This window comes from Scyliorhinus canicula, chromosome 9 (assembly GCF_902713615.1).
Source record: "Scyliorhinus canicula chromosome 9, sScyCan1.1, whole genome shotgun sequence".
Taxonomy (NCBI): Eukaryota; Metazoa; Chordata; class Chondrichthyes; order Carcharhiniformes; family Scyliorhinidae; genus Scyliorhinus; species Scyliorhinus canicula.
In genome coordinates, this window is record NC_052154.1 from 77,190,112 (window position 1) to 77,202,225 (window position 12,114).

The window sequence follows — 12,114 nt, forward strand, 5'->3', positions numbered from 1 at the left end:
TGATGGAATACTCCCCACTTACTCAGATGTGTGCTGAAACAACAACTAACAAAACCATACAGGATAAAGCAGCCTGCCTGATTGTTATCCCATCCATCACTTCACAGTGATAGTTCACACACTATCATTGGTGCACAATGCAAACGATTGGAACAATCTACAAGATTCACTGGAGCAACCCATTAAGGTTTCAAGAGCACCTCCCACAACTGTGACTTTTATTGCCTAGAAGAGGAGCAGACACGGGAACACCACTATAGCAAGTTCTCCTCCAAGACGCACACCATCCTAATTTGGAAATATAATCATCGCTCCTTCTCTGCCGTTGGGTCAAAATCTTGGCACTATCCTCCTAACAGCACTGAGAAAGCACCGACACATGAGCTCCAGCAGTTCATGAAGAGTTCATTACCACTGTCTCAAAGGCAATTAGGGAGGGCAATAAATGCTGGCCTTTGAAATAAGGCCCACAACCCATGAATTTATAAAATATATTTAGGGACTTCCGGTGACAGTACGCAGAGGGAAGATGCACACAAGGTGGCTTGTGTCACCCAGTTTCTGGGGGTACTTTTGTTTGAAATCCCACCCGCTCAATGTCATACAGTGTCCACATTAGGGAAATGCTCACAGGGGTGTCACCATTTTTCTCTGTCACCAGCTAGTGATTCCCAGGTGCAATCATTGAGTCCACTGCCTGCTTGTCACACTTAAGCAGTCATGTTGTAGAGCTTTGAGCATCCAACTGTTCGTCGGCCCCCATTAACTCACCAAACAGAAAGTCTTGGGTATATGACCACCTTCCATCCTGAGCATGTGCCCAAATCAATGAAACTGCTTCTGTTTTAGGAGTGCCAACAAACTTGGAAGCTCGGCCTTTTGATAGGACAGCTGTACTTGTGATCTGCCAGGATATACCCATAATGTCCCGCAGACAGCAAACAATGGAAACTTTTGAGCTTCTTTTCTTGATAGCTGTAAGTGGCCCATGTTTCACAGCCATATTAACTATCAGAGTCCCAAGAGTCAGCTTAATGATTCTTGTACTGCTATCCACATTTTGGGAGTTGGCCAGAGGCGGTTGCTGCTTTCAATACACGTTTATCAAGTTCCTCATCAAGGGACACCATGTCTGTCACCATGGATCCAAGCTAGCAGAATTTACTAAACATTTCCAGTGAGGTGTTATTTCGAGTGATTAGGGGCTGAGATACAAGATCTTGTCCCATGATCATGGTTTTCTTGATGCTGATGATCAGGAGATCAAGTTATAGGCATGGGTGATAACACGAGTCTTTGTAGCGGAGTTTCATGTGAGTGAATAATTTTTTTTGTTTTTAAATTATTTTGTACCCAATTATTTTTTTTTTCCCCAATTAAGGAGCAATTTAGCATGCCCAATCCACCTAACCTGCACATTTTTGAGATGTGGGGGTGAAACCCACGCAGACACGGGGAGAATGTGCAAACTCCACACAGACAGTGACCCGGAGCCAGGATCGAACCCGGGTCCTCAGTGCCGGAAGCAGCAGTGCTAACCACTGCGCCACCCCGATGCGTAGGGTATTCTCTCACTAGGATATGATGTGCTTTTGTCTTGATAGATTGCACTACATAATTCAACACTGGACCACCTTGTGTCACCTCATGTAAGTCGAGAGATGGTGAAGTGTCCACCAAACAGAAATAAACAGGTATCCCGCTGGCCTGAACACCACTTAGAGCTTTACTCCTGTGAGATGGACATGACCCAGTCTGTTGTTCTCCAGCTTCTTGTCATGGATGAGTGAGATTTTTCTTTTTTTTAAAACTACCACTTGAGCTTCAGAAGGCCACAGACTGATGAGCTAACAGAAAGGCATCCGGCCAAACTGCTCAAGTATGAAAAGGCTAGTTTACTGTCACATCTTTATGGCTTCTCCTTCTCTATGGAAAAGTAGGCTCCGTTCCACAGGAGATACATGATGTAAAAAAGCATCACACTACACAAAATCAAAGCTGACGGAGGAGACTATAACAATTACAGGGGCATTTCACTCAGTGTCACAGGACAGGTCTTTGCTAGTATCATACTCCAGTCACCATCTACTTGCGGATCCAATATACCCAGAGCAGTGTGGATTTTGTGTCAGCAGATCTACTGTGGACATCACAGGAGAAGTGTTAAAAAACAGGGTATGCATCTCATTATGGCATTCAAAAACATCTGAAGGGTAGGAGTCTGCAAGATGTTTGGGAAACAAGGCATGCAAATGCCTCAAGTTTCATCCATTCCTTCCATTTCCAGGCAAACTTTGAAATTCTCCGCTCACCAAATAAAGTGAAATACTGCCCTCAATAACATAGCAGTGCCCTTCAAATTTAAACCACACTTTCCTCTGGTGACAAGTTCAGAATCACATTATAGACGAGTCGAACCTTCCGTACAGTCTTTATTTAGAGTATAAAATGTATAAATGATGAAATCACCAGACTGAAAACTTCTCTGAACTTCTGACCACTAACCTTAATCATCTGCTTGCAGACCCTCATGAGGGTATAGTCCAACTCAGGGTCACTCATTTCTGTCTCCTGCAGTTTGAAGATTTTGTCATGACAGCGGGTGGACAGAAGCTTCTTAACATCTTTGAGACACTCGACCACCTGGTTAGAGGAAGAGCATACACAGGAACACCCCAGTCAGGCAAACCCTAGAAAATTAGCAGTCTAACTCAGAACTACATGGATTTCTTAAATAATTATGATCAGCATCATAATTTTTCATTAAAAAATATACACCAACAAGGTCCAAGACATAATAATGCAGTAAGGAGATAGGGTAAGGGAGATAGAAAAAAGTGAAATGGATACAGGTAGTGTCAAAATTGGCAATGTCAGGACTGAGGCTGTGCTGAATCTTGCATTGAGGGGTTCATTCAGGGTTTGGGTATTTGGGCCAAACTGAGTCAGGTGGGGGTCAAGGGTCACTTCAGATACAGGACAAGACTGGCACGCAAGCTGCAATGCAGATAACAAGTCCAGTGCCATATTGCACCAATGCAGAACCCAGCCAAATTGTAATTACTTTTTCTTTCACTCAATTAAAATTGATGGATGGCACATTCTAAAAATGTCTTGTTTTCAAAGAAGTCCGGTTTTTGGACAACCAGGTCTGAGGCACTACCTGTACTTGATGCAGATTGCATTAACAGTTAGGACAGAAAACAAGGTCTTGACGAGGCTTCCTAGACCTGCAGTTTATCATATTTATCACTAAACATGTCACTAAGCCGGTTATTTGTTTAGATTTAGAACAATTAACATCTCTCCTTGATATTCCCATCACTGTCACGGAGTCCCCCACAACATCCTGGGAGTTACCATCAACTAGAAACTGAGAGAGTCATAGGAATACTGTGGCTACAAGAACAGGTCAGAGGTCGGGAATTCTGTGATGAATACCTCACCTTCTGACTTCCTGAAGGCTGTCTGCCATTTATAAGGCACAAGTCAGGAGTGTGATGGACTACCCTCCACTGGCCAGGATGAGCGAAATTCCAAGAAGACTCCAGAAACTTAACACCATCGAGGATAAAGCAGCCTGATTGAGCAGCACCCAATCCATCACCTTACACAGTCACTCACTGTAACACAGATGCACAGTGGCGGGGGTCTACAAGATGCACTACAACAACTCACCACCTTCAACTGCACCTTCCAAACTGCAGCCTCTACCACCCAGAAGGACAAGGCAGCAGGTTCCAATCCAAGCCACATGCCATTCTGACTTGGAACTATAATCACTATTCATTAACTGTTGCAGGTTCAAAATCCTGGATCTCCCTTCCCAGTAGCACTGTGACGTACTTGCACCAGCTAGACGGCAGTTCAAGGCAGCGGCTCATCAGCAAATTAGAATTGGAAACAAACACTGGTCTTGCCAGTGACACCCATATCACAAAGAATTAGGTTGGTTTTCGGAGTGTGGAGCGATGGCAGCTCTTAAGAGGTGCAGTTGGGGAAGTTACAAGGCCCAAATTCAGCTGACTGTTGTACAAATGTGAGACGGCAGTAATTTATGATGTAGAGTGATTCAATAGTACAGTAGGCTCAACATATCCATGACAACTGTCCTTTACACTGTAACCGCTGCAGTCTGGAATTCCGAAATCCAGAAACATCCTTTGTTAAGCATATTTTTCAGCAGGTCCCACAACTCTCCAACTTGTCACCGAGTGTTACAATAGCCCTGGGCCAACTGGATTGATGTCACCCAACAGCAAGGGAAGGCAGCAAATGTAAAGAATCTCTATGCTTTGAAAACATGCCTAATGATAGAGCCAAGTGATCTGGGATGATGGTGCACCGGCTTGGCACAGGCAAGTGTAATTTGCTAACTAACATGCCCAGAGAATGGAAAAAACCGTGAAGTCATACAGCTAGGTCCGAAGCTCTAGAGTCCCCTCCATACAACTCTAACTCATATCCGTCCTTTAAGACACTCCTTGAAACCTCTTTGACCAAGTCTTTGGTCATTTGACCCAACATTGTGTCATGGGAATGTCACTTTAAGAAATGTTTACAGCCCAAAGATGTGCAGGGTAGGTGGATTGGCCTCGTTAAATTGTCCCTTAATTGGAAAAAAAATAATTGGGTACTCTAAATTTATTACAAAAAAAAAGTTTGTCTTCTCAAGTGGCTGCAGTGATGTCATTGCGTGGGTGGAGCTGGGCTCTGGCTCTGCTTTTTACTTTCATTTTGAGCTGAAAGCTGTTTATGGCTCCGAGTTTTAGTTTTGTTTTCAGTTGGAGAGCTATATTCAAACCAAGGAGGTGTATAATGATCTATCTGCATGCTAAAAAATGTCTCCAGATCACTTGATGATTTCAAAGTAATACCTGTTTCCGTAAGGAATGCAAACCTACTGTCTTTATTAAAAAGGGTTTTTGGCTTATGATGTTGTCAGGAAGGTTACTCAGGGTTACCTATAGTGTACTGTATCTTTGGGGGGGGTATCAGTGTTGGTAGTAGAAAATATGTTTACTGTGTGTTTATAAAATATTAACTGAATTCATAGAATAAACATTGTTTTGTTTAAAAATACTTTAGATCTCTGTTGCATCACACCTGTAAAATGGGCCCTTGTGCTCCCCATAACCAAAATCTATTAAAAGTTGTGGGTCAGGTGAACTCTATGATATACTTTGGTCTTCTCTAAACCCTGGCCCATAATAATTGCCTTCTGTGGCTCAGTGTCATACCTTGGTTTTTAATGCTTCATGAAGTGACTTCAAATATTTTATGACGTTAAAGGCCCGGTTGCTGCACCGTCTTTAAAATTGTATCATTTAGTTCAGCTTTCCTCTTCACATTCTTTCAACCAAAATGCATCACTGCACTTTTCTGCATTCTATTTAATCTGCTATGTGACTTCCCATTTCACCAGTCTACGCGTTCTGAAACGTGTTACTATCCTCCTCTTAGTTAACTGCATTTCTTGGTTTCATGTCATCTCCAAATTTTAGCATTGTTTATATCCATTTCCTGGTCATTAAGATCTATCATTGAGGGTAGTAGTTCTGATACTGACCCCCTGGGGAGCCTGTTTAAGTGCAAAAATATCCATTAATAATTCATTTTGAATTGTAGCTTGATGCACATTCGGACTTCAAATGTGAGCAAAGCCCACAATGAGAATGTCGTACAGTAAGAAGTCTTACAACACCAGGTTAAAGTCCAACAGGTTTGTTTCAAACACGAGCTTTCGGAGCACGGCTCCTTCTTCAGGTGAGAATGTCAACCAGGTATGAGGAAATGTTTTGGCTTGGTGTCAAAACACTTGCCTGCCCATCAAAGATTGGATCTTCAGGCAGCACAGTAGGACAATGCTTAGCACTGTTGCTTCACAGCGCCAGTGACTCAGGTTCGATTCCTGGCTTGAGTCACTCTCTGTATGTTCTCCCCGTGTTTGTGTAGGTTTCCTTCGGGTGCTCCGGTTTCCTCCCACAAGTCCTGAAAGACGTGCTGTTCGGTGAATTGGACATGTTGAATTCTCCCTCAGTGTACACGAACAGGTGCCGGAGTATGGGGGACCAGGGGATTTTCACAGTAACTTCATTGCAATGTTAATGTAAGCCTACTTGTGACAATAAAGATTACTATCCAGGTGAGTCCTGAATATAATCAATTCATTTCTTTTGGCATTTGAATTTTATTTATTTAAAGGTAATTCTGGACTTCTGCTGGCCGCATGTAGGTGGAAGCTGCACATTGGGTGGCTCCTGCTCGAGGCTCGTTTTTTTTAAAATTTAATGGCCAGTCCCAGGGGCAGTTTTTGGATGAACTGGTGCAGGGAGACACAAGGAAGGAGGGGAATGTCGAAGAACCAGAAAAGGCCGTTGGGAAGGAGGTGGTGAGCGAAGGTCTGACGTCGAGCAAACGAGTGAGCCCGGCTACAGGAAAGATGGAGGAAGCTGGGTTGCTAGATTGGGGGCCACGCCCTTCACAGTGGAGAAGATACTGAGGTGCTGGCTGGAGAGTTTGTAAAGCAGTTTGCTACGCATGTGGAGGTGATGCGGAGATAACGGCAGCTATGAAGAAGCTGGTGGAGAAGGCATTAGGCCCGGTAAAGGCGGCGGTGTTGAAGACATCAGCCAAGGTATGGGATCAAGGAGAGAAGTTGAAGGGGTGGAGGAGGTTTTGTCGTGGCGGGGGGAACCTGCTGGAATGTTTGATCCTGGAGAAAGTGACGTTTGAGCTAGGGGTGGGGTGGAGGGGGGGACAAATGGGGGGTTCTACAATTCATGGGGTTTGTTTATCATGCACCTTGGAGAGCTGTTGCCATTGAACACCAAGTGGCCGAGGGAGTGGGGGGCTCTTTAGCACAGGGCTAAATCGCTGGCTTTGAAAGCAGACCAAGCAGGCCAGCAGCACGGTTTGATTCCCGTAACAGCATCCGCCGGAATGTGGCGACTAGGGGCTTTTCACAGTAACTTAATTGAAGCCTACTCGTGACAATAAGCGATTTTCATTTAATTTCATTTCTTTTGTTGTTTCCTTTTTGTTTTTAAACTGGTTTTGAACTTGCAAGTCAATGTTTTAGGCAGCATATTGGTGGGGTTGTTTTTGCTGTTTCTTTGGGTTTTTTGTTTGTATGATGGAAATGATGAAAATGTGGTGAATAAAAAGATTTTTTAAAACGGCTATTCTGATTTGTCTTCAGCGGTTTACACGCGTAGAAACTTTTCAGTCCCGTGATTTGCTCCTTGCTAACTTTCAGATCCATTCCCATTACCTGGTCCTATTATTTGGAATTTCAATTCTGCTCGCAGCTCATTCACCTGCATAGGTGCATCATTTACATTTCATAACTTCAAAACTGTGAAGATGAAGAAATCTGTCGAAAACGTGAACAAATGTTGCTGAAGGAGTTGAAGCCCCACACTGATATTATCTAAAAGATCAGGAGGAGAATGTGCAGACTCCACACAACCAGTGACCCAGAGCCGGGATTGAACTCAGGTCCTCGGCTGAGTGAGGCAGCGGTGCCGACCACTGCGCTACCAAAAATAAACGCACTCATGATAACAAACAATAATGGAGAAATCCCTCATGTTGGACACTACTTTCTACATCTTGCAATGTAGGCAAAGATTCAATAGGATTTGAAACTGACTGCAGGTGTCCAAAGATTTGCATATACTTAATTTCATGCTGCACCAATGGCTCTCATCACATAACAAGATGCCAGCAGCATAAACAAGCATCAGCTCACAAATTCAAAGTTTTATTGAAAATTAAAATTAAACGGATATGCTTAACAGCATCACTCGAGTAAGATCGACAAGAGCTGTTTTGAACAAAATGGGTGATCTAAAATTAATCAGATCCACATTTGTGTCAGAAATAAAAAACGATCAAGATCGATCTAATTTCCCAATTTAGAATGACTCACTCGATGTATCCAGCTTCAGGCTGGCTAAATAAATATAGAGCAATCCACCTCACTACTCACCCTGCTTAGTCCAAATGTGTTACAAGAGGTGTTACTTTCAGAGACAATCAATTCATCTGAAATGTGTAGACTTCAGATTTTAAAAGCCATTTACCAATTATTTGCTCGCTCTAAGCTGCACCGCAAACTCAATGTCCCCACGAAGACCAAACACAAATAAGCTCCTGTAAATAATCATGCAAGTACTGCACAGCACAAAAGGGCCTGCACACAAGAATTAGAGGGCTATTGCTCCTAATATCTGAAAATATCTCCCCTCTTGTATAGAATAACAGAATTTACAGTGGAGGCCATTCGGTCCTTCGAGTCTGCACCGGCCCTTGGAAAGAGCACCCTACTTAAGCCCACACCTCCACCCTATCCCCGTAACCCTACCTAACCTTTTCTGGACACTAAAGGCAATTTAGCATGGCCAATCCACCTGACCTGCACATTTTTGGACTATGGGAGGAAACCGGGAGCGCCTGGAGGAAACCTACGCAGACGCGTGGAGAAAGTGCAAACTCTACACAGTCATCCGAGACCGGATTAGAACTCGACTCCCTGGAGCTGTGAGGCAGCAGTGCTAACCACCGTGCCATCCCATATTGGGTTTAAAACCATGAAAACAGTTTCCTCGGTGAAGATCCTGGGTTCCTCAGTTACTCACCTGTGCATTGCCAAATGGTACATTCTGACAGTGCTTTTCAATGTCTGTTTTGCAAGATACATATAGCTCAGGCTCCAAACGGATGTCCTCAGTCTGTGGAGAGATAAGAGAAGTGTGAATAACAATACATGACTTCCCTTTATATAAACAAGTTAGTTGAACACAAAATTAGCACGGGTCCACTCTCCTTTTAAATCCCCAGTGCTTCTTCCCAACAAATAATTAAAAATTCTAATCAACACTCTGGAACATGAGAAAATTTCACAAATTCTTAACAGCCAGGAATTTACTGACTCAATTCGGATTAGTCACACTCAATAGAACCTCTTACAATGATTCCCCAATGGCCCATCAGTTTCCCAACTAAGTAAACTGGGTTCAAAAAGGTACTACTTTTAGAAACAATGTCCCACAAAGTAGGCTGAGCATACATTGCCCATCATCTCACCCCCTCCAGTTGGACATACCACAACCCAAGCTGCTGGGGAGACTGTGGATTGATACCCAAGATTATGTTTTGGTGGGTCAATTTTCCTTCAATTTACCACCATCGAACTTGGCCCTGTCAAAGAGATTAAATACTAATTCAAAGTTATCTTTGTACAAAATATAAGAATGGCAATAATTTCTCTACTTAACAGTCTATGCATTAGGAATGCAAGACAAGTCAGGGGCAATGGTACTGACAAAGCAATACATTGATGGCACTCACCATTTCCAGTTCCTCTACACGCAGCTGTTTGCGACATTTTATAGAGACTCGCTGTTCCTTTGTGTCCTGAAGTGTATCGTTCCGAACGGTGGTGCTCAGACAGATCACAACATCCACCCTGGAATCAGGAGGATGATGGGTCATAATTATTATCCAGGAGATCTTCCTTTCACCATTCTTGTTTGTCAAGTTTCTCACTGAGACTTTTACAGTGTGCGCTTCTAGAAGCAACCTTTGAAATCTTGGTCAAGTGGATGTTAGTTATGTGTGCACTTTAGCAGTGACCATGGAGTTGTCTGTGGGTGCATTACAGTTGAACTGTACCCTTGCTCGACGTACCCACAATTAGGGACTATTTTGTGTTGGAGTGGAGATTCTGACCACTCTTTCCTCCCTAATTTGCAGGATAGTGTGGCAGTTATGGCATTGAGTAAGCAATGCGGAGGCCTGGACGAATAACCCAGCCAGAGAACATCGAAACATTGAGTCGGTCATTTGGCCCCTCACCCCTGCTCTGTCATTTGACTTATTTCTGCACTCAAATCCCTTGAACTATAGGCTAACATACCATAACAATTACTTGTTGCACCTGTACATTAGCTTTCAGTGACTTATAAACAAGAACACCCAGGTCCCTTTGGACATCAATACTACCCAATTTTTCCCCATTTAACAAATACTCTGTATCCTTGTTTTCCTACCAAAGTGGATAACTTCATACGTTTCCACATTATATTCCATCTACCATGTTCTTGCCCACACACAATCTTAAATCTCCTTGAAACCTCTTTGCATCTTCCTCACAACTCATATTCCCATGTTTTATCAGCAAATTTGAGATTATTACATTTGGTTCTCACACTTAAATCATTGATATAAATCATGAATAGCTGGTCCCCAAGCACTGAGCCTTGCGGTACCCACAAGTCACAGCCTGTCAACCTGAAAATGATCCCCCTATCACTACTTTGTTTTCTGTCCATTAACCAATCCTCAATCCGTGCGAGCACATTACCCTCAATGCAATGATATCTAGTTGTGTTTCCTAACCTCCTGTGTGAGATCGTATTGAAAGCCTTCTGAAGAAATCGAAATTCACACTACAAAGTCTGGAATAGCTGGTGTGTAATGAATGTAGGAATTTCCGAGATATATTGTATTGGATGTATCTGGTGCAGTAATAGATACAACCTGGATTAAAGCATGTATCTTCTACAGTAAGGTTGCTTTAAAAATCCTGGTTTAAAAGACAGGCAGACACTGGGGAAATCATAAAGGATAATTAAAGCATCATAAGAGTAAGATCATCATTCGTTCCAACCATGTATAATGTTTACATAAATAGGGCAAATGGAATTTTGTTTACAGAAAGATAGTTCCCTGGGTTTAGGTAAATAAGGATTGTGGTTAGCCTTATTAAGATGATCATAATCCAGTTAGTGGGCTAGAGATGATATAGTTATTGGGAGGAGCCAGGGGCTGAAGCAGCCCGGTGCTGTGTTGCAATTTAGATTTTGCTGCGAACAGGAGTTTTTTGCCAAATGCTGGGAGCTTAAAACGTCATTTGACACAGGCAAGAATCTGCAGGCCGTTTCTTGAAGGAGCTCTCTCTCTCAAAGCAGTTTAGCCGAGACATCTCTATACAGCAAGCATTCCTGTATTTGCTAACTGAATTTAAATGTGGATCTTGACCCAAGGTGGGTTTTGCTTGTTTGGAGATAAAAATAAAGCAGTTACGAGTTTGTGATTCATTTTATTGTTAAGCATTGTTTAATTAGTAATTGTAAGCTATTTCTGGTATGATGTTTAAAGTTAGTTTAATATGGTGTTAATAATTTGTTTTAATACACTATATTCCTATTTGTGCATGGAGTCCCTCCTTGAGCAAGTATCCTTTCCTCAGTCTTACAAATTAAATTAAATATTGGGGTTTTTGCCTGGTATCCCAGCAAATAATGGGTATGGTCTGGGATTGTAACAAGTGCCAGTAAAAGTGATCATGAAATTATCTGCTATACTGAATTTGTCTGGTTTACATGAGAGTCTAGTCCCACAAATGGTAGCACCATCACTTTATATGCTGCAGCTTTAAATATGGCCAATCACCAGCTTCTCAGGGTTCATGGGAATGCACAATAAATGTGGCGGCAGGGGGGGGGGGGGGGGGGGGGGGGGAGGATTTACATTAATCCTTCAAATAGTTATATTTAAATCAGAATCAGTGCACAGATTCCAGGAAGACATCAACTTACTTCTTTTTAATGTTTGGACACAGTTTCAACACATCTTCTTTACATGCCATTTTAAACTTGTAAGAGAAGCGGAAATCTTTCATTTGGATCTGTAAAAGTAGACAGAAGTTAATGTGTACAGCAAACCAAAAGGACTCAGATTTTCTCAGTTCGGTCACAATATATACCAAAGGGACAGTTTGGGTCAAATGGCTAACAAATGCCTTTTAGAAGCCTATGTATGAATGAGCAGTGCTGCTTCTAGAGCCCTTCACATGACTGAGCAAACAGGGAGTGCAGGGAAACCAAGAGACTGCAGCACCATTATAAATCAAAAAACTCACCTTTATTAATGTCGGCCCATAAGTTTCATTTTTGAATGAAACCATTTGCAGTAGAGAAACTGACTTCACTCTCACAGTACAGATACATTTCAGATAGCATGCTCAAACTGTGACTCAGCTTGATTGTGTTGCCTGTGGACAACTACTGAAGATGCATTGCCACATTACATGCCAAATTTTAAAGA

At 42.5% G+C, this 12,114-nt stretch overlaps 1 protein-coding gene across 3 annotated transcripts in view; it reads right to left on the reverse strand.

Annotated features, from left to right (window-relative positions):
- LOC119971440 (Golgi apparatus protein 1-like) overlaps positions 1-12,114 on the reverse strand; it is a 167,878-nt gene that overhangs the window by 14,508 nt on the left and 141,256 nt on the right. For all 3 annotated transcript variants that reach the window (XM_038806975.1, XM_038806974.1, XM_038806973.1), the window contains exons 16-19: positions 11,607-11,695; positions 9,355-9,472; positions 8,643-8,735; positions 2,506-2,643 (exon numbers count right to left, since the gene is read on the reverse strand). In XM_038806975.1, coding sequence (XP_038662903.1) covers positions 2,506-2,643; positions 8,643-8,735; positions 9,355-9,472; positions 11,607-11,695 — 438 coding nt within the window. The remainder of the gene's footprint in view (positions 1-2,505; positions 2,644-8,642; positions 8,736-9,354; positions 9,473-11,606; positions 11,696-12,114) is intronic.